The sequence below is a fragment of the Falco biarmicus genome, chromosome 12 (assembly GCF_023638135.1).
Source record: "Falco biarmicus isolate bFalBia1 chromosome 12, bFalBia1.pri, whole genome shotgun sequence".
NCBI classification, from domain to species: Eukaryota; Metazoa; Chordata; class Aves; order Falconiformes; family Falconidae; genus Falco; species Falco biarmicus.
The window spans coordinates 15,564,902-15,587,139 of record NC_079299.1 but is presented as its reverse complement, the minus strand read 5'-3'; the positions used below and the strand labels follow the sequence as shown (position 1 = coordinate 15,587,139).

The following is a 22,238-nucleotide window of genomic DNA, read 5'->3' as shown; positions in this document are numbered from 1 at the left end:
TCAGGAATAACTGATCCCTTTTGAAGAGGACCTTATGGCAGGTCAAAAGCTAAACATGAGTCAAAGCCATGCTGTTGTAAGAAAGGCAAATGCAATATTGGGATTACAGGCTATAATACACAAAATCACCTGGTTTACTTAGCATTATAAAGGTCTCAATTGGACTACTGTGCCCCAGTTTTGACGAACAGTCTTCAGGAGAGATACAAACCAAATGTACAGAGTCTAAAGAAAAATCAGAACTATCAAAAAATGTAGCTTAGGAAAAAATGATAGAATTTAGCTTGCTTAACATAAGGATAAGAAGATACAGGCAAGGCCACGTGATGACTTAAAATACCTAAAAAACTATTAAAATTTTCATTTTTACCAATAAGCAAAATAATAAGTTTAAGCTTTAGTAAAAAAGACCACCATTAGATATGAGGAAGTATTTTTAACTATTAAGGAGAGTAGATGTGAAACCACCATCAACAGAACCAGTACATTCTGAATCTTTGTTTCATGAGCTAGTCACTCAAGTTTCTTGCAGGTGGGCTGCAGTCTTGGTTAAAAACCACAAGGCTAGGCCTCCAGTAATTAGCAGCACAAACATGCAATTTTACACATATTCCTCATACATTTCCCATTTACAAAACCACTTGTATAGAGGTCTCTTTTCATCCACCAGGTTTAAAAAAAATTAGTTCTTTAGATTTCTGGAATAATGCCTTGTCCCTTTCTTTCCACGTTATTGAAAATAATTTTGAATTTTTAAAAAAATACATAGGATTTTTTTGGCTGCACTGAGACTCAAAAAGGGTATTTAATTTGTCAAGCTAAGTACATGAACAATAGTTCTACATTGGATTTTCATTTGGTCACTGCTACGTAGATTAGTTTTCATCATATTTTTCAGTCAGAACCATCATAAGATAAAAAATTTCAAATGTATATATTATTCACCAAAGGTATCAAATTCTCATTTCTAGAAATACTTTACTTAAAATAGTTTCTTTTTGAATGCAACTCTGAATTGATGCTGAATTAAGTTGAAACCTTTCACCCCAACATTTTCAAAAGACGACATGACTTCACCCATTTGAACATGATTCTTTAAATTAAATACAGTGCAGCTTTTTAAAAGTTCTCTAAAAACACACGAAACAAAAGCAAAACAAGGTGGAAGTTACGCATAACATTTCAGTTACTTTGTATGGAGAAAACAAAGGACAGGGACTGTCCTTGCTACCTCCACACTACAGCCACTGATGAAACTATTTTACAATATAAACAAATGCCCCATCTGATGTGTAAGTCAGATCCCATCAGCGACTTTGTGTGGTATTGAACAGAAGGTTCAAGGATATACCCCAAGCACAGAGTTTCTTGAGGATGTTTTGTACCTCATGCCTGTACTTCTGTGAAGATCAGCACTGAAAGCATGGCTAGAGCATGGCAAGTAAAGAAGCAGCTTGCCAAGTTCCTCCCAAACAACCTACTGCACATCGTGCTAAATGAAACTAATCTGAAACTATTTATTTCAATTATGCTCAAGTTTAAAATATTTTCAGAGAAAACTCTACAATGCATTAAAAGACTAAGCTTAATTAATAACACAGAACATCTTCAAGGGATGCTTACCATTGTTATCCTACCCCATCTCAATTAGATAAGTTATCTTAATCACCTTTCTAATGTAAAAGTAACACTCATGAAATTAATTAAAATAATTCATACTCTTCTTCTACCAATCTAATTTAAGGTGTTATACTCTATCTTCAAATTCTTTTAATTAATTTCAATCAAAAGATCCAACTTCTCATGACAATCTATTTAGAATACATGGAATACTTTCAAAAATGCTTCAGATTACAGAAGGTGAACACCAGTGCACAAAGTCAGACTAGCAGAGTAGCACAGTGAGAAACATACTTATGCCAACAATTTTCATGAAGATTAAGACAAATCTGACGCAAAAACCCCAGCTACAAAACACTTCTCAGCAATAAAGAAAAGTAACTACAGTTGCTCTAATCAATGTATTTTTACCAAAAGGCTCTCTCACTCGAATATCCTGGACAGGAGAACCAATTATTACAAAAACTTCAAACTGACCAAGGAAGAAAGAGGGTATTTAGAAGAGCTCAGCTGGGCTTCTTCACCTCCCACTTCTCTGAGCCGGTGCCATGTTTGAAAGTACAGGCACAGAGTCAGGTTACGTTGGAAGATGTAGCAGAAAAAAAATACTTTAAAGGAAACAGATCCCTGATTGCAATTATGATTATTCTTTTCACATACAGACTCCTGATAAACAAGATTTTAGTGAGTGGGGAAAGGCAGAAAATTGCAGTACAGTTCTTAAGACAAATCACTGATGTTCCATCAGAGAATAGTTTCATAAAAACAATTCTGATAGCAAGAGTAATTTAAAAGGTACCTGCTTCTCCCCATATACTTATTTCCTGCTCCATTCTGTAAGCTTTATGCCAGTTATGTCAATGTGACTGCTTGGGATGATGCTGTAAACTGAATCAGTGAAGTGAATTGGATGGGGGAGGGGAGGGAGGAAACAGCTGGTTTTTCTTAACCCTGATCATGGAATGTTTTATTTAAAAGGAAGCTGCATAGCGAATAGTAAATTGTAGGTATCATAAATACAATATTTCATTCAAAACAACATGTATCGTTGGTATCCAAACACTCTTCCAGTCAATTTATTTTTCATTAAAGACTTTCAAGAGGGTGTGAGGTTCTGACATGGTAAACAATTTCAAACTGCCACACCAGTAGAATGCGAGAAGGCTCAGAAGATGAGTGGCAGTTCCTTCAGGTGAGAATACCTACTGAAGCACAGAGAAGCAGGAAGCATATTCAAGACAGTATGTTTTTCACCACAGAAAACAAGACTTTTCCTCTAAAAAAAGAGGGGGGGGGGGGGGGGGAGGGCGGGGAAGCTTCCACAGCAACACCGGAAAAATGCAATCTGCTCCCCTGTGGATTCTAGGTAACATGACATGAAATACAGGAGCACCTCTGGTGCCATAAAGGATGCCATCCTATGCTTTTCCCTAGATAGCCTGATGGCATCTATCCTTCCAGGCATGATAAATCACTAGCTGCCACGATCTTTCCATAGAGGAGCTCAGATACCTTTGAGTCATGCCGTGAGAGCTCTGAAGGAACAAGCGGCTTCACTGAACACATGCTCATATACTACTACCAGGAAAGAAGACACCCCTCCCATTCTAGTTAGTTGAGAGGAAAGAAGAAAGAAGGAAAGTTTCTTCATTTTAAAGTAGATTTTGATTTTTTTTTCAATAAATAAAAACAAATTACACAATTACCAGTTTTAAATAAGCATAATTTTAAAATTAATACAACCTGAAAGTGAAAATTAAAAGGAGAAAATTAATTTATTTTTTCTTTTCCCCCTCGATATGCATTTCCAAAGGAAAAAAAACCCCAACAAACCAATGTGGACTTGAAATTTAAGAAAAATCCTTCTCTCATGTTATTTTCTGAAAAATATTATATGAAGGGCAAAAATATTCTCCAATTTAGCTAGCTCATTTAATGGGGGTGGGGGTGGGGAACACATTTAAAAACAAACAACCAAATTTTTCCAATATAGAACTCATTGCAGAGACTGCAATTTCTAAACATAAAATTGGCACCAACAAAACCAGTTCTAAAGATGGTGAGCAGGTGTTCTGTAACATGTTTTATGATTTTTTCAGGAAACTATGAAACATTTTCCAGCAATAAAATGTTTGTTTTTTTAAAATCAAGAAAACAAGTGAATCTGCAATTCTACTTTTTCTGGATTTCACATAGATTACCTGTTTTCCTGTATGAACAGAGGCAACAGAATTTAAGGCTATCCTATTTCCATCTACCCCAAAATGAAAGCTCAGGTCTTTGCAGGATCTACTTGCCTACAAGAGCAACACCTTTGGAATATGTGCCTGGGTAGCTCTGTACCTGTAGCACCCTCTGCTGCTTTTTTAGTTCTAGAACATGTAATTGCACACTCAACCAAACAGAAAATAGATGTATTGAACATGTTGTTTCTTGAATTTTTTTTAATTTATTTTTTATTTTATTTTATTAACTAATGCTATGTGCAGTTTACAAAGAATTTTTTTTTTTTAAACATATAGTATATTTGCAATTTTATACTACTTGAGTACTCTGGAATATCTTGTTTCTGTGTTAACATCAGGTAGATACTAAATGAAAATCCCAAAACATGCTGTATTTCACTGCTTAAAATTCTCCTTTGCAGACACTGTAGCTTGCTTAGGCTGGTAGCAATTAGTAAAGAGGTTTATATTTTGGCCCTTGATCATTTAATTTAATTTAAATGTATACAGAATTTGAAATAATTACTGCAGGGATATAATTAGACAAGTATTCCAGTCATAACTGCTTTCTCCTGCTAGGAAAGGCAGGGGAAGGTGATACTCTCAAAAGCTCGTTCATGCAGAGTTTTCCTTGCTTTTTGGACAGTGTATTATGGAAGATACTTTTCTTCTGCAAGGATAAGCATGGCATGTGGCTCCTGGAGCCAGATGATGCTGTCCCACAATGCCACCGCTGAACCTTCTGCCAGGGATCCACCAGTTCTTTTAAAGGACTACCTTAGGACTAGAAACGGTCTCAGAATGTACCATCTTTTTAACAGATGGCATACTGTTGTCTTAAACAGACGGATCTTTTTCTACATTCCGGTCCTCTTTTCCCCACCTCCTGTTTATGCACAGAGCTAAAGCTGAATGAAGTGTATTTAGCATTGCATCCTGTCTGTGTGGAAAATTCATTTAGAGTTCTCACATGGAAACTGCTCTCTCACAAAGGATGAGCAGAAGAGAAAATATTTTCATGTTTTTCTGGGAAAATGAAAACCAATTGAAATTTGTACTGTGAATTTTCATTCACAGTACCAATCCTACAATGAAAATGCATCTTCAGAAATCTTTTTGAAAAAGATAGAATACAAGTGTAAGTACCAAGTTTGAACAAGACACTGTGCAGAGGCAATTTTCAGAGATAACACTGCAATATGCCACTTACAGCTACTGCAGTTGGCTCCACTTTTGTCCTGAAGTCTTAATGGTATAAGGCAGCACTTTTGGAAGCAGTCACAAGTATTCCTCAAAAGCTGCTTATTGATATTTTATATAATGCTGCCAGCTAGTGGCACATCTTGAACTGAGTTGATATCTACTGGGAGTGTAGAGGAGGTAGCATTAACTAGTCTGCCCCACCACTCCTTCTTTTGATGGTATACGGTGATGTGGCTGCTAAAGGTCATAAGCAGAAGGATCAAAAAGTGAAACAAAAAGACCACAGAAAAGCTCCCTGAAAAACCTTAACACAAGGTACTTAGGAACATTACTAGAAGAAACAAAAAAACTCCCCCCAAACCACACGAACAATGTTACTTGAAACAAATTATTATGTTTAAAAAGGATGTAATAGGTAACATTTCATTTTTACAAAATTTGTTTAGTACACAGTTATTTCATAATCTAATAATCCCTAGCAAAACATTAATCTTTCTGATATATACTCAGTATGCCAGCCAAAACAAACACATAATAGTAAAATATTTAACTGTTTTCCAGTAAATCAGTCCAAATTGTTTAAGTGAAGTTTAGTGCCCAGTAAATAAATTCTGACCATGCAGTGTGTCCTAAAAGAACACTAAATCAATTCTATAATTATTCAGTGGCTCCTACACAGAGCATGCTACTGTCGATGAGACTGGTAACACGTTCAGCACTGGTTAGCTCCGTTATTGTTAGGTGTTGGAAGAAATAATCCAATACTGTTAAAGATAATTTTAGAAATGTTTGGGTTTGGTTTTTGTTTTTAGGGGAAATTATCATTTGATAATACAAATTTCTTAAAGAGCACCATAGCAATTTTAAAATACAGTTGACCTAATTTTTTTAATACTACAACTGTAGTTATGTTTGGGTGTAAAAGGAGGCAGGATTACTACCCATCATTTCCACTATGGGTTAACACAAAGAGAGCCAAGAAATACACAGAAAAAAGTCAAAGAAAGAGCCAGTTCAAATCAAGAGATAACAGGAGTGCACATAAATTCAGTCAGGTATGATACAAATAGAGCAGCAACATGTGACTGGGGGAACTTTACTATGATGGGGTGACACATAGCTACTACGGCTTGGACACCAGGAACATTTACTTCATACAGATGATAGCAAAAAAGTATGATTATTACACTCTAAGCCAGTAGGACATGCTGCCAGAAGATAACTATTTTACAATTACCCTAACAGAGTGTAATCTAGAGTGCTTAATAAAATGGGCATATATCAGTAATATGTACACCAATACAGACAGACATTTACAGACACAGACATTTAAAAATGGAGAGGCAGCGAATCTGGAAATGACTTGGCAAACACTGTACAGAATAGCACAGCATGAACCCTCAAAGCAATATTGAACACAAAAAGTCAACTGTGAATCTTTGTATATACAGAGAAACAGTAAAAAGATTTACAAATGTCATATTACTTCTGTGTTAGCACTGGCATTGTGCCTATTAGAGCATGCCTCGTTCTACCATCTGCAATCAATAAGAAAGCTGAAATACTGAAAAAAGTTAACAGAAGAGCTGAAAGCACATCTGTAAAAAGGAAAACATTTGAAAACTTTTAGCAGAGTAAATTATTTGTGTTAACAAGGAAATGTGTGTAGACTGATCACAATCTAAGTACTCACACAAAGAACAAAGATTAAGAAATTATGTTACCATGTAAGGTACACTGTCTTGATCTGCTATGTGAAGCGCTTTTAGACACACACGCACAAAGTATTTTCTCTGCTGTTCCAAATAACGAAGATGTTATCTAATGAACTAGTATAGCAGTATTTTTTCTGGATGCAAAACTCCAGTTTGGATTTTTTTTCCTAACTTTTTTCCTTATTGAGAACAGTTTATAAGAACAAAGTAACTTGTTATAAAAGTCCCTCTTGCTTCCTATTCTGAGAATCTACAACATCAAATCTCTCTAAATGCCTCCTGTAATTTAAGCAAAGCATTTTCTTCAAGATCCTAAATGTCTTAAATCTGGTTTTATCCTCCAGCTTGTGATGCCTACATCTGTAGCTGTCAACCATAATTACAAATGTGAATTTTCTTTCTCAGCCTTATTATTATTACCTTGGATATTCATACATCCTCTAGATATAATTTTCATTCAGAGATCAGAGAACATATTTCTCTTTGTCAACAGTTAAAGAATATATCCTGAAGCAGTTGTGGGGTCCTGATACAAAATACCTTCCATGTTCAGAACTGAAGGAAAGCTAGCAAATTTTAAAAAAGAGGGCACATAGTTTATAACACTTTTTTTCCTTTTGAAAGAGAAAGTTTGTTAAATAGATTGACCTTTTTGCTAATGAAAAGTCAATGTTTACTGAAACATAGCTTTGGAATAATAAGACTGGAGTTTTGAGATGAAACACATATCAGAACAGTTTCTACATCATTGCTTTGATAAGGAGGAAGAGATATGTGATTTCTTGAACATTTGACAAATTTACAAAGACACCCCCAAACTTATTCTATCAGTTTGCTTGTTTGAAAACAAGCCAGACTGAAAAATAAGGCACAATAATCAAATAACTATACGTATATCTGTATCTGTAGATGTTAATTATATAATACTAATCATTACATCAAAAAGATTTAAATATTTTTGCTCAGCTTCCTTTCCATGATCTAACACAATTTTATAATTCAAGTCCATTAATAGCATAGATAATTTTATTAATAAGTATACTGAAGCAGAGCCATAGTGTGTCAGACATTGAAGGTCCACTTATGGCTGGCTCATCTTGTCTCAGGTTATGTGGCCAGTAACTGATGCTCAGAAAAGTGTGAAAGATCAGGGCAAACACATCATCCTACTGTCCCATTAATTCTCCTAACATCCAGCATGTCCTAAGCAGTAAGCGACATCTTTATATTTAATAGCCATAGCGACTTTTTCTTGCACAATTTTTTCCCCTTTGCTCTTTGAATTCATGTCGTGTTCTAGGATCCAAAACACTATGTGGGGAGGAATTTCACAATTTGACTGTGTTTTTCTTTTGTTTTTCTCTGGTTTAAGTTTGCCCTCTCCAAGCCAGAAGTATCATCATTTGTTTCCTGTGTTCTTGCACTGTTGTTCCTCAGCCACTGCTGGCCACTGGCCAGCAAATCAATGGCCTAAACTAATTTTTTGTCCAACCCAGTTCAGCTGCTCTAATGTTCCTGCTGCAGTCACAGAACCAAAAATAACCTGCACTGGGACGTCTTCAGGGTTTATCCATACAAACAACTGTGCTACATGAAACAGTGCAACACATAAAATGCTATGGTAGGTAGGTCTGTATCTCTGACCACAATGATGGTGTTTCTCAGCTAAATGAAATGGTTACTGGAGGCTCAAACAGCAATATTTTATACTGATACAATTAAGACTTCTATCAATACAGTACTGTACTTAAATTAATGACTTACAGACATTCCCCGTGTTGTCAAAACTTGTAAGAACATCTTTAACATTTAAGACTCCAGTGTGAAATCTGGAACAAAACATAAATAGTGACTTTACCAACATATAAACAATAAAAAAACCCCCAAACCCACCTTGCCTCTTCAGAAAAGAGGTTCACTGCATGCCTTCACTTCTCACAAACCCCTTTCACAAAGTAGCCAACAGGCACTACAGTAGCCACCAGGGGGAAAACAAGGGGACAATCACTAGCTTTCAAAGTTCCATCACTGAAAACCAGGAACATGTTTCTCAGAAACTAATACTTTAATCAAAACAAAAACATTTCCAAAATGCATCAATTTTTGTTTAGTTGTGGGAGTCACATGTAGGAAAGCAAGAATTTTGCTGAAGCAATTTCTTTGAAGAGGAAAAAACAGAGGACTGTTTGAACAGCAGCTGTACACACATTCCTATTCTCTCCCACAAAATCAAGAACACTTCATTTAATTAATGTGAACAATGAAACTGATTAATGTGTTCAGTGAACTGCATTTTCTTTGGTTTTACATTTGCATAACCCAAGTGAAATAAACATTCAAAACTGGGGATAATAAATTAATTAACTGAATTTCACATACCAACTGCAAATTTTAGAACACAACGAGCAAAACACTGACAGCAGCAGAAAGAACATGCACCAAAATTGAATAAAAATTTTCCCAAGAAGCTTCCTCTAAATGCTATAAATGTCAGGCTAGCTGGATTCACACACACAAAAAAACAACTAAAAGTTTTTTAATTATTCCAAGCTAATTTAGGCCCAAAATGAACAAAATAAAAAAATATCTTACACTTTACAACAATCAGATCACATAGCTGTTTCACAAATATATTTTAAAATCTAAAAATAATTCAGCAAGGCAGTAAAATACAAAAATACAGTATTTTAATAATGTTTCAAATATAGCATCTAAGGCTGTTTAGAAACATGCTAATTTGAATCACTGAAAAGATGGATGAAACCCAACAATTTTAGCATCTACAGAATTAGTTCTCTTTCTCTCAGCTTTTCTTTCCTGAAGGAAGGCTGTTGTAAGAATGAAAGAAAAAAAAAAATCAAGCTTTTTGCAAATATGTAATTGTATATTTATAGTTTAAAAAAAACGCTATTTATAGCTTCTGATAAGCATAAGCATTAAACAAACATTTACATGTTAAATTTCAAGAAACACCAAATAGCAACTAGACTAATTGTTACAAAAAAATGAAAATCAAATGGAAACCAAGTTAACAAATTGAAATAAGCTCATAAACAAGTGCAATAAAACATATGAAAGATGTTACAAAAGATTCAACTGGACATTACAGCTCTTCTTCCAGCTACTTAAAAACAAACCAAGAATACACCCCTTAGGTGCAGTGGAAGCCTACAAGATTTCTGATGGATCGTGTGGTCTTAAAATGCATTTTTTACTTCTTTTTTTGACAAGTTTGTTTTCAATCAGATTGGACAACTGATGCAAAACAGTTAATTCAAAGGAAGTGACAAGAAAGCGGATAGGATCAGTAGTTCTGCCAACCACAGAGCTGCCCTTTAAACTGTCCCCTGCTGACTCCTCAGCATCCTACAAACTCCATAACTGCATGTGTCTGACACAGTTAGGGTCTCTCAGACAGCTGTGAATGTCTCATCTCCAAATGAATGTAAGATGGGGGAGAGGGGGCAGGGAGATGCTGAGAAAGTACAGAAATATTTTAATCTCGGTTGGCATGTAGATTAGTCCTCGAATAACATGGTTTGGTTTGGTGTCCCCCCCACCTCAATTTCTTTATGTATATAGTCCATATATATATAAAGGAGATTTATCATGCAAGCCTTCAAGCGAAGCAAACAAAGGTGAGGATGAACAATTTAGCAATCCAGTACCTGTAGTTCAACAGAATGCTATGAAGAAAGAAAACCAGAAGTGTAGTGCCCTGGTCTAGAGAAGAATACAATCTATATACTTCAGGGTCAAAAGGTAGACAAAGGCAAAAGAAAGAAATTATACAACCATAGCACTGGCCTTAAAATTATCACTAAACCAAATTTCAGGCTGTTTCTAAAATAATGGTTTGCAATTGGAGGTGAGAAGTGGACACCTCCGAGCCTGAAGGATAAGCTAAGATGCCACAACAGATAGATGCCACACACTTACTGGTTTTAAGGTTGTCCTGAAATTTTGGTGATGTTTTGTTTAACATAACAAATGTTCTTAATCTACATTATTATTTTTGGTACGCTCAGTTTTCATTAAGGATCCTCTGCTTATAAAACATTCTTTTCCATAACTAAAATCAACACACACAAATTTCTAAACATATTCTTACATGTATTTAGTGGCTGAAAGCCTGTGGCATCCAAGTACAAACAACAGCACACCCCAACATTTACTCTCTTGGCCACTGGAGGCATTTTGCACTAACCCCCTTTTCTGGCTGCCTGAGACATTCAGGGTTTCTTCTCTAACTATCTTAATCTCTTTCTTGCCTTAACAAATATTCATGGCAAGCACAGACATAAGCCATAATTTAATGATGAGAAGTATCCAACTCTCCTGTAAGGGACCTCCCCTTCTCCTCAGTCTTCCAGGTGCCCGCTCCACACTCATCATGAAACAGGGCAGGGTCTAAATTTAACAGCTGCTTTCTTTAGTCTGATCAGCTTATGAAATCATCACTAAACAAAAGCAGAGAGCAAGGTCAACCTCCTAGAATGAGAGGAGTAGCCATTATCTGAACAGTGATGTGGATAGCAAATCCACTCTCATTTCCTCCAAAAAAATCACATCTCAGGTCTTAACTATATTATCATTATGGACTATTTTAAGACTACTCCACATTTGTAACAGTGAATGTTCTAAAGTCAATTAGCATGATGGGAAAATACCTCTTCCCACTGATAAAGCTTTTTCTCCCAACACCAGACTAAAGAAGAGGCATTTAAATTCCACTGGTAACTACTTAACAGTTAGGGAACCCAAACAGTGCAGAATTGAGCATAACTTCCATTGCAGACAAGTTTTAGGGCTGAGGAGAACAATGTGCCAACAGTTGATCTGCTTGTGAAAGGGAGAGCTCAGGGCAACACACTTCCAAGCAGCAACAGCCATGCTTCTCTATTTGGAGGACTGTATTTGTACAAACGCAGCAATAGCTGCTCTCCAACTCTTTTTCCATCACAGACCTGATCTGCAGACTAAAAGTTACACACACTTGTAAATACAGGTATTCTCTAACCCAAATTCTGTTGTAAGTATCATCCTACTCAGTCCTGCACCTAAAACCCACAGCTTCTAGTTTGGGATCCACTGCTTTGCATACACCTGCCCAGCAGCTGCTTCTCCATTACCAAGCCCAGAGAAAACTGCCCATGCATGTCACACCTTCTTCTATGAAAGCCTGTCATAATCACAGCCTTCCACAGTACATCTTTCAAACTCCCCGAGTTTTAAGTGTCATGCAGTCTGAATTATGAAAGTCAAGGAAAGGAATCACAGAAGCTTGTGGTTAAATCCTAACTCCAAAATTCCCATAAATTTCCATAGGCATCTCAAGATACAGAAAAGCAGTAGTATTTAGTGCTTTGGAACATGTCATGCATGCTGTACAGTTCTAAGAACTTCAAAGAAGTTCAAAGCTGTGATTGCGGAGATCAGCAAAGTACTGCAAACACACATGGGTAAGCATCATGAAATAAGTGAATTTCAGACCAGCACGGTTAATCTGATCTACAGTGTTCTTATTATAAGTCTTCAAGGTACAATACGCAGTTATTTCTGTGGCTGAGGTAGTGAGTTATAGAAGACAAACCTATGAATGATAAACTAATTTAACTCATGTTTCTCCTGATACAAAGCAAAGCAAAATTCCTTGCTCTGGACTATGAATAAATCAACTTTGGCTGTATAAAGTGTCAGAGAAAGAGAGGAGAGATCTTTGAAATATATATTTATGTTCCTTCCTCTCCAATTCAGGCAACACAAATGGCAGACTTTCACATGTATTTATAAATAGCTACAGACAGTAGAATTATAATAATCTTTCAGTAGCTCCCTATTAACGTATGCTTTTCATCAACCATAATGAAACAGATCTAAGTCCCTTCTCTTCTTTTATATTACTCTTCAACTGAATGAAGAAAAATATTACAAATAACTAAATACATATACTAAACTCAAAAATTCTACAAAAATTAAGGTAGACCACATTTCCATATAATACTCAAAAGAAAAAACCCAACAACCCACAACACATCACCATACATTATTAAGATGGATACAAAATAAAACTACAATATTTGTGGAGAAAATGAAAAACAGGATAAGGGTAAAAAAGTTACTGCTAAGGGTACTTTACAAAAAGGCTTAGTGAGTGTCACCATCAAATGTTATTGTGGCCCAGAAAGAATCTCAGTTATCTGCAAACTTCATTGTTATCAGATGCTTTTTCTGGGCCAGAGTATAGCAAAATAAGAGAACTCCAGTTTCATGCCTGTTCATGATCACAGCTTAATTTGGTAAGAAATCAAAACAATGACAGCTTTGACTACAAATTCTTTTTACAAATACACTTCTTGGGCAATATGATGAAACAGTCATAGCTTGATTGGTGAACTAAAGAAATAAGTTGCCAAACCACATTTCACCTATTTCCCCCTTCTGTGTCCAAGCCTTTATGCTGCTAAATCCACATACTGTCTCTTAGCACACAATAAAGAGAACATCCACATAAATTATCCATAAGGGGTAGGCAAAATTCTTTAAAATCTGCTTCCCTTCATTTTTCTGTCTATCCCTAAAACAAAAATCCCTAAAAACTTCAAAATGTTATTAGCAGAAATATTCTATAGCAATAGCCAATGGAATTCACTTCTAAACCACCTTCTAATATACTACTTGCCACAGACAAATGACACGCTTCTCATTTCTAAACCAAAGGTCTAGAACCAACCAGTAATTTCTTTCATATTTTCATCTAAAGGTTCATTCACATTCAGAACAAAGGCATGACATCTTGCAGAGAACACTTAACACTCCTTACAAAGATTTAACCCTTCCCATAAGCTGCTGACATCGTTCTTTTCAGTTCTGCATTTCCGTATTTGAAACATCAAAAGACTGATCAACAGCAAATATTTTACCACAGAAATAACTTATTTCTTCTCTAATTGCTTAAAATGAGCCTACAATTTTAAAGTAAATCCATATCCTGAAATAGAAAATCTGAAGATATTGATTGCTCCTTTTTTAACTCTAATAAAAGAATAATTTTCCTGTCTAAAAGACAGATGCCATCTCCACAGTGAGACACAGCATCTTTATGATCTATAATCACTTCATTGCTAAAACTATTCATACAAAATTTGAAAGCACATTTCTGACTAAAAATAGAAGGATTTAGAAATGCAGTATTAAATAGGAATTTTAAAATACTCTATATATCTTCCTATCACCAAGAAAACACATACTTAGTGCATGCGTATTTTTTTAACAGCAAAGTTAAACACCCCCAAAGTTAAAAAGAACTTGAACAAGGCTAACTAATAAACATGGAAGTTTTATGAATAAAATCATATTTTTAATGGAGAGAAGACCCAGAAGGCCAGATGATATCTGTAATGAAAGATACCTTTTTACACTTCAAGCTTGCAAGAAATTTAACTAAAAATGAGGTTTCTGTTTTTCACCTGTAGACTAGATTACTTCAGTTTCCTGTATCCAAATCTGAATGTGAAAACTGCAGCAAGATTCTAGTCTGGATGGAACATGTCTCCATTCTCCATGTTAGACTGCCCTAGATATTCAGCCTGATTCACAGACTGACTTCCTGTCAATGCAGGGAATTATTTTTTAATTAACATTAATTACAAAGAAGACTAGAGAGCAAATTCATATATGTAGCCACACAATTCATATCATCAAGACAAGGATATATGTGTAGAAGCCTCAAATATGGTACAAATCCAAATGAGACTAGACTAATCAAACTAAATTCTAGATTATAACACAGGAAATTTCATTTTGACACAGCTTTCACTGCTAACAAAAGTCACACTCATCAAACACTCCTTTTCATACCCCAGAGCTACTATGAACCACCTTAGTACCTGTAGAACTTCAAGAGACCAGCTTCTACCATGTATTGTGAATCTACATTTCATTAAGCACACTAGAGATCACTGTTTAACCAGAAGAGTTCCGGGGATTTTTAAAGTGAGTCAATGATCTTGTCACTTTAAGGATCTAGTCAAAATGACGCATAAAACCTGCTTAAATTTTTCAAGCAAAAATTGCTTTATATTGGTGCTTCTGGCTTCCTGCTTTGGAAGATTTAAGACTGATTCTAAAAATAAACTAGTGACAGAAAACCATGGTGTAAACTCTTCTTTCTCAAATGTGAATCCAATCTGAATTTGGTTAGAGAAATAGCAGCTTACTAAAACAAGCTGCACTGAGAAGTTCAAAAAAGCATGCATGCACCTGACTGGTTGTTTCCTACCAAAGCTCCTATTTGCCTAACAAACTGGTCCCCAAGTCCCTGTAGAGCAGTGATTCCAGCTAGGTCATAGCATATCTGAATATACAATTTGATCAGTTTTGATAGCCCTTGAACTGATATAGCTTGACCTTTATACTCTTTGCCAAAAGCTACTAACAACCTTATGAACTTTCTTAAGCATTTAGTCTTGTCAAGGTATTAGCTGACAACCTTTTTAACATCCAACATATGCAATGAGCTTTCCCAAGAAGATGTTAATGCATAAGGAAAATATATGTAGATGAAAATTCAAAACCACTTTTGTCAAGATTTTAGAGGGGCCATAGGAACATTATTTTTTCCTGACGAAAAGGCATATAAAAGGCTCTCCTACTCAAGAACACTGTGCTGGGTTTACCTGACTGATGTTCTTGTTATTGTTAACAAGATGCCAATAATATGTTCTTGTTATCTTATTAAAATTGTTTTTATTTATGAAAATTATTGTAATTAATATGTTGCCAACGGGAGGAGAAAAGTGAAGGGAAGACTGTCAGACATTGAGAGGATCCTTAAGTTTCCACAACATGATCAAGTTCTCAAAGATCTAGGAACATGTACTCCAAGATTTCTTAACTTCTGGATAAGCATGTTTCAGCAAGGAAAACTCTTGTTCTGTTATGCATATGAAACTGTTAGGTTTACCCCCTTAAATTACTGCTTCTTCAAAAACAGGGAAGAAAGTTTATTTAATATGACTCAAGGTAAAGCAGATTTTGTTGCAGGTATTTATACTTTGTTCCTCGCAAAATACACGGTGAGCATTTTCTCCCTCCCTTCTTCACCATCCACAGTATTCTGAAATAGTATGTATATGCTATCTATTGCCACTGCTTCAGTATAGAGAGAACACATTTTAATACAGGATTATTAGAAGTGAGTTCTGATTATTACTCCTAAACCAATCAGTGATTGTCATTTTTATAGATCACTGAATATCTTCTGGAAAGGTACAAAATACAGGGAAAAAATAAAAATCCCCACCAGGAGACAATGTCCCTATTCTCCTCAACAGTTTTTGAAACCCACTCTGAGCCTGCTCTAGCACAGCAACTGTGCACTTCCATTGGCCAAGCTCAGAGGAACGTAATAAAATCATGCAAAACCAAACATGCTTCTTTACAGCCTACAGTTTGCGCTATGTCCTATTATCAATGAAGCTACTATTAGCCAAATGAACAATACCAAATAAAATGACATGGGAAGTGATGGAAACAGAAGTACACAAACATCACATGTCAGAGCAAGATCAGCCTGACATTCCCTTGGCTTTTGTGTGCCAGCATAGGGGAACCCCAGCTCATCTCCTACCTTGAAACTCCTGTAACTAGTAAAACAAGTAAGTGACACTGAGTGTTGCAAACCATGATGGTGAACTAAGGAGACTGAACGAAGTAGTTCAGGACCGCAGTGTAAAGGATTGCAGACTTCCTCAGCCTAAATTCTACCTGAATACCTTACATTTTCTATTACCAGTGTGCCTCTGAAGACCTAAAACCAAGGAACAGAGACACTGCACAAAGAGATTAAGTAGGTTGTGGGCATCTGGATGAATCCATAGCATTCCCCAGCAGTTCACAGGAAAAGTCCGTATGCAGAAAAAAGACTGTACCTAATCCTATTATAAATGGGCAGCATTTTCCATTGGAATTTTTCTTTTGCAGCCTTTTAGCACCAGTAAGTGTAAGTTTAGAAAATGGCAAATTAAAGCTTTGTCGAGTACTAAACAATTTCGTATTTGACTTTATACCCAGATGCAAATTTAAGTCAACCTGCATGTAGTGTTATGGGGCTAGGTTTTGTTTTGGTTTGGTTTATAACCTTGCAAAAATGTCACAATTAATGATGGTTACTTGTTTGTGTTAGAACTTAGTTTCTAAGACTGACTTTGATTTAAAGGTCCCAGTTAAATAAAAATGCATTTTACAGTTTCAGAGACAGCCTCTTCACAATATCCTACACTGTTCACAAAACGCAAAATCCTACATGCTCAGCAGGGCTAATTAGAGGCTGCAAAACAACTATCAGTTCAGGGATGCTCAAGTTACTGTCCCAATACTTGTTGAAGCAAAACAAAGTTACAGATACCTACAAAACTGAACAAGGCAAAGGAGACCAAAGCAGGAGGGGGTGGAGGGGGTGGAGGGGGTGGGGGACACACAAAAAAACACCCACAAAAATCCACACAGTAATGAATGGGAGCTTTAAACATTTCTGTTTCGCTAATGCCACTGAGAATTCATTAACACTCCTTCAGAGGGTTTTTGACGGATTTTCAGGTTTTGGGGAGGTTTTGGTTTTGTGTGGTTTTTGTTTGGTCTTTTGTTTGTTGGTTTTATTTAAATGCAAGTGTCTTCATTTGCTTTACCTGCTTTAATATAAAACAGATTTCTTCACTAGGTATAAATCATTTCAGTAGGAAGAGGAAGTTTTTTATCCTTTTGTTTTGTAAATTGGCTTTCAAATTATCATTGAATTTTAAAAAAAATATTAAGAAGAAAACTGAACAAAATATTGATCACTACCAAAAAGCTTCTAGAACTTTATGAATAACATCATGCCATTAATTTTTTTATTAAGTCTATAAGTAAATGTGTTCAGTTTTTTTACATCCTATTTATATCTGAGGGATGTCAAAAAAGAAAGGTATTAGAAATATAAAATAAATGCTCATATTTGCATTGTTACAGGTACAATCATCAGTATTTTCATTCAAGCTCTGCCACTTCAGTGAAATATACTGACACACACACCCCCGACACACTGCTTACTGTAACAAACAACTAAAAATAACATCTAACAGTTTATTTGTAAATTATGCCCTAGTTATACAAAACACTGGAAGAATGACTAATGAGTTTGATATTTGAGGCTTGTACAAGATCTTAGGAAGTACTTAAAACTTAAATAATGGTTACCTTAAGGTCACACTATACTCAGGATAAAAGATGCTTTTATACTGAACCCAGGTCCCAGTTTCCTCTTCTGTATTCTGGTCTTCTATTGAAAAGAGATTGAACGATGTGAACCTTCTTACAGACACTTGTTGGAGATGCACATCTTTCAAGTGTTTTTTCTTCAGAACCTTTGAAATGAAGAACAAATTAAACATTAAGAATAAAACTTTCAAGAAAGAACAAACACAGGCTTATTTAACTAAAGAGGCCAGTCTGGAATGAACCATAATAGCTATGCTATCAGCTCATAGTTATAAATAACTAGTCCAAGTATGTCAAAGCCTGACAAAAATAACAGTGGTATCGATGATAGGGGTCAAGAGAATGGGTTATCAATTTATGTCTCAATAACTGTAAAGCAAATGTACTGTGTTCAGAAGTACACAAAGTTGCTTTTTTAACCCTTGCTCCAGCAAACCCACAGCAGGATTAGAGGCAAGTCGGGTTCTCCCCTATCCTCCCATCATCATCACCATGAAAGTTTCACAGACCAAGCAGTGCCCTCACCAAGCAATTTCTGTGCCACCCATTGTCTCTATAGATATATATATTAAAAAAAAAAAAAAAAAAAGCACAAGAGTATCTTCTGTAGAATGTAAATGACTAACCCAAAATATTATCTTCAGGTGCCTGAGTGATATGTGTTTGCCAGTTAGGCTACTTCCTAGCCTAGAAGTCTACTGCTGCACACTTGCAGAATTGCTGCCAAACTTGTTTGAGTTGAGAAACTTGCTACCAGTCCCAGGGCTCTGATTTTCAGATGTCACAACTGCATATTCCCCTACCAGGCCCCCATAAGGGGACTGATGCATTAAGCCAACCTTTACGTGAGCCCCAAAACATAAAGAGAACCAAGTTCAGTGCTAAGAGACTAAAGAATTCAAGGCAGTGGCAGAGTCAGAATGTGGCTGATTGCATTTTTTTAAATTATTAACACACTTATTCTAGAAAGTAAAAACATGGATGCTCTGTCCTGCATAGTCTGTTGCACTCAGCCATCTTTAGGGCTCCTCCATACAGGAAAACCTGGCACCCAGCCTGTTTGAGCTGTATCATTGCACAGAAGACAACTAGCATTTCTCTGCCAGACAAAAAGGTTTATTCTTTAGGTCAATAATGTGGATGGAAAGATGCCCTTGGTTTAACTTCTTTCTCCTAACATTGGACAGAATACATAAATAATTTCCATTGCATTTTTAAAATTAAGGTCCACATGCAGTTCAAAGTGATGAAAAAAAAAAAAAAAAAAGAACAGAAAATAAACTCATGGCTATAAATTGGGTGAGCTAAAAGGAATAGCTCCATTGAGTAGGATGGTGCTACAATTTAAAGGTTTTTGCCAACTAAAGATAAATCTGAAGTAAAATGAGAAATAGCTCTCCAGAATTATGAAACCTGAACCAGAAACTTTGCATACAGGATGCATACAACAAAATAGCAGGTCAGTGATTTCTTTGCTGCACCCAACCTTTGTCAACATGCTTTAACTGGAAATGCATTCACATTCAGCAGCCTTACAGTTTGGTGCCACGTCCTATTATTTTGCAGGATACTTGGAAATATTACATATGTGAGCAAAGCAATTGTATTCGCCATGCTGCTATAGTTTCTAACAGCAGGTCTGATGCATCAGGCTTGCTGCTTTTGGATCTGTTTCCATCAGCAGGTCTCAGCATACAAAAGGCCGAGGCACTTTCATCAAAGTATTAAAAATGTCTCTGTGCTGTCCACTATTTCTTCTACTTCCATAACACATGAGAAATATATACACATGAAGAAAATCACAAAAACATCAAAACAGGAGAACTAAATTTAAAAACTAGCAGAATTAAGATCTTCATGTAATAGTGGCATGCCTGGAAACAGAATGGACCATCTTGAAAACTAAAGAAAACCATGAAGACCCAATTTTCAGACATTTGTGTTTGTTTGGGGGCTTTTTAAGGGAAAGGCAAGCTACTACTAACAGGGGAAAAAAAAAATCCAGCAGTGACAATAGTTTTCTGTCCTACAGAGACGTCTTCTAGCCACTCTGAAAAATTAATTCTCTAGGTTAGCAGAAAATCTCATGAGCATTTGAGTGCTCAAAAGAACATTTCTCCCAGAGCCTCAAACTTGAACCAAGTGCTCTAAGATCTGAAAATTACAACAGCAGGTCAAATCTTTTAAAAACCTAAGTATAACAAAAGATGGAGCACAAAGGAAGAATATGTTACATTATTTATACCTAACTCTGTATTTTTACAGAAGGATCACAGTTGGTTTTTTTCCTCAAGTCAGTTTCTAAAAGCATCACAATTGTGCTACAAACTACAAAGTTATACTGCTGTTATAGTATAATCCACTGATAAAAAACAGAAGGTGACAAACCTATCTAAACTCCTAACACTGTTTTGAAGAGGCTGAAAGATAGTCTTCTCTATTTTCATGATGCCATTCCAATGAAGGTAAAGCTCCCTAACGTCCTGCACATTGCCATTATAAATGAACATTTCCCAGGGGCCTATAAAAGCAGTAGCCTATATGAAAGCAAGCTAAAGGCTTCTCAGTAGAATAGACACAATTCCTGGCTTTAGGGATAGCAAAGAGGAAGAACTATGGTGGGGAAGGAATCACCGGACACTACTGTGGTTGGAGCTGGTGGCCTCTTCATCTTCTCCCTCAGTAACTTTCAGCTAAGTTCCTCTATGTATTTTTATTAAAAAAAAAAAAAATCCAGATGCCTTGTTTCATTCTCTTCAAGATCTTCTTTTGGTATGGAAAGGTTGTATCTTCTACACAAGATCTTTACAGGTGTACACAAGCACTGAGCTTGTACACAGGTCACACATAGTACCTCAATAAATAATACTTTATGTTCTGTAATGAAAGATTCTCTTCCAAAAAATAGGTTCCTTAAAAGAAAAAAATACCAAGAATGATGACAAAAAGCCTTCAAACAATGCAAGCTCACACTTCTGCCTTGCCGTTTTCCCTCTCTCGAACTTGCATTTTCTTTCCTCTCTAACTTCACTTAGCAATATAGAATTCTAAGGCAATTCTTTCTTCATTAACACACAAGACATTAAAAAAAATGTATCACCAAACTGCCTCCTGTTTTAGAAAGATTCTAGTAAAACATTACCACAGATCTCAGTTGCAGAGCTCTTGGTATTTAAGCACAATATCAGGACCACATTTAGGACTCCCTATAAAACCTAAAGATGTTTGAACTCTCTTCAAAAAAAACCCCAAACCAACAACTACAAAAAAACCCCAGCTGAACCCAAACAACATATGGACAAAGGCAGTCACCTGAAATTCCATATATTTGCTTGGGTATCTCATTGTGTATGGCCTAGCTGCACTAAAAGCCAAATTCAGTAACTTAAAGAGCTTATAAACCTCTGCTCAGTTCTATGGCACTGACTGTAACGTGTTATTTTATGCATGCAAGAAAGCTTCTACATAATTAACTACAGCATAATCTATAACTATCTCATCTCTGAATACCATCAGTAGGACTGTGCATTATTTATTTTTACAAATAGTTTATTTACTAAACTGTTTTATTTAACTGTAAACAATTTACAAACTTAAGACTAACAAAAACAAAAAGATACGGAGCACAGCCACCTTTCACAGAGAAAGGAGCAGGAAGAAAAGAAAAATTGTTTTGAACTTCTGTTCAGGGAAATAAATAAATAATAGACCACTGCTCTGTCCTTACTTTAGCTTTTATGTTTCAATTCTGGAAGCTAAAGTACATTAGCAGGTTAGCAAGACTTCTGTGACAAGAAGAGCAAGAGAAAGGTAACAGCCAGAATAAATATATAAAGCTTTCAGATTTCAGGGCAGTTTTCATTAAACCTTCTACAGGAAGTACATGTACATATAGGGAACAACTTAATTTATGCCTGTTCCTCTAACTTCCCTGCCCAAAACTACAGATTGGATAATGCCATCAGTTGCACAGACTGGCAGAGTTCAAAACACAGCCTTCCAGAATTTACTCCAGTCATTTATAAATGCACACTACGCGTGTAACATCTTAGCATTTTTTTAATGCAAAAAATACTTTCCTTGATCTGACAAGCTAAATTTAAAAATATCGCCAAACTTCAAACTTAGTACATACATAAAACATTTTATTGATACAGAGCACAGGTAATTATGCAAACCCCTCGTTTTTTATGCTAGCTTCATAGGATACGTGATA

The 22,238-nt window shown here is 35.9% G+C and overlaps 1 protein-coding gene across 1 annotated transcript in view; it reads right to left on the bottom strand.

Moving 5' to 3' along the window:
• CAMKMT (calmodulin-lysine N-methyltransferase) overlaps positions 1–22,238 on the bottom strand; it is a 221,771-nt gene that overhangs the window by 197,861 nt on the left and 1,672 nt on the right. Inside the window, exons 2-3 of the mRNA XM_056357080.1 lie at positions 18,002–18,168; positions 8,528–8,592 (exon numbers count right to left, since the gene is read on the bottom strand). Of these exons, the coding sequence (XP_056213055.1) occupies positions 8,528–8,592; positions 18,002–18,168 (232 nt within the window). The remainder of the gene's footprint in view (positions 1–8,527; positions 8,593–18,001; positions 18,169–22,238) is intronic.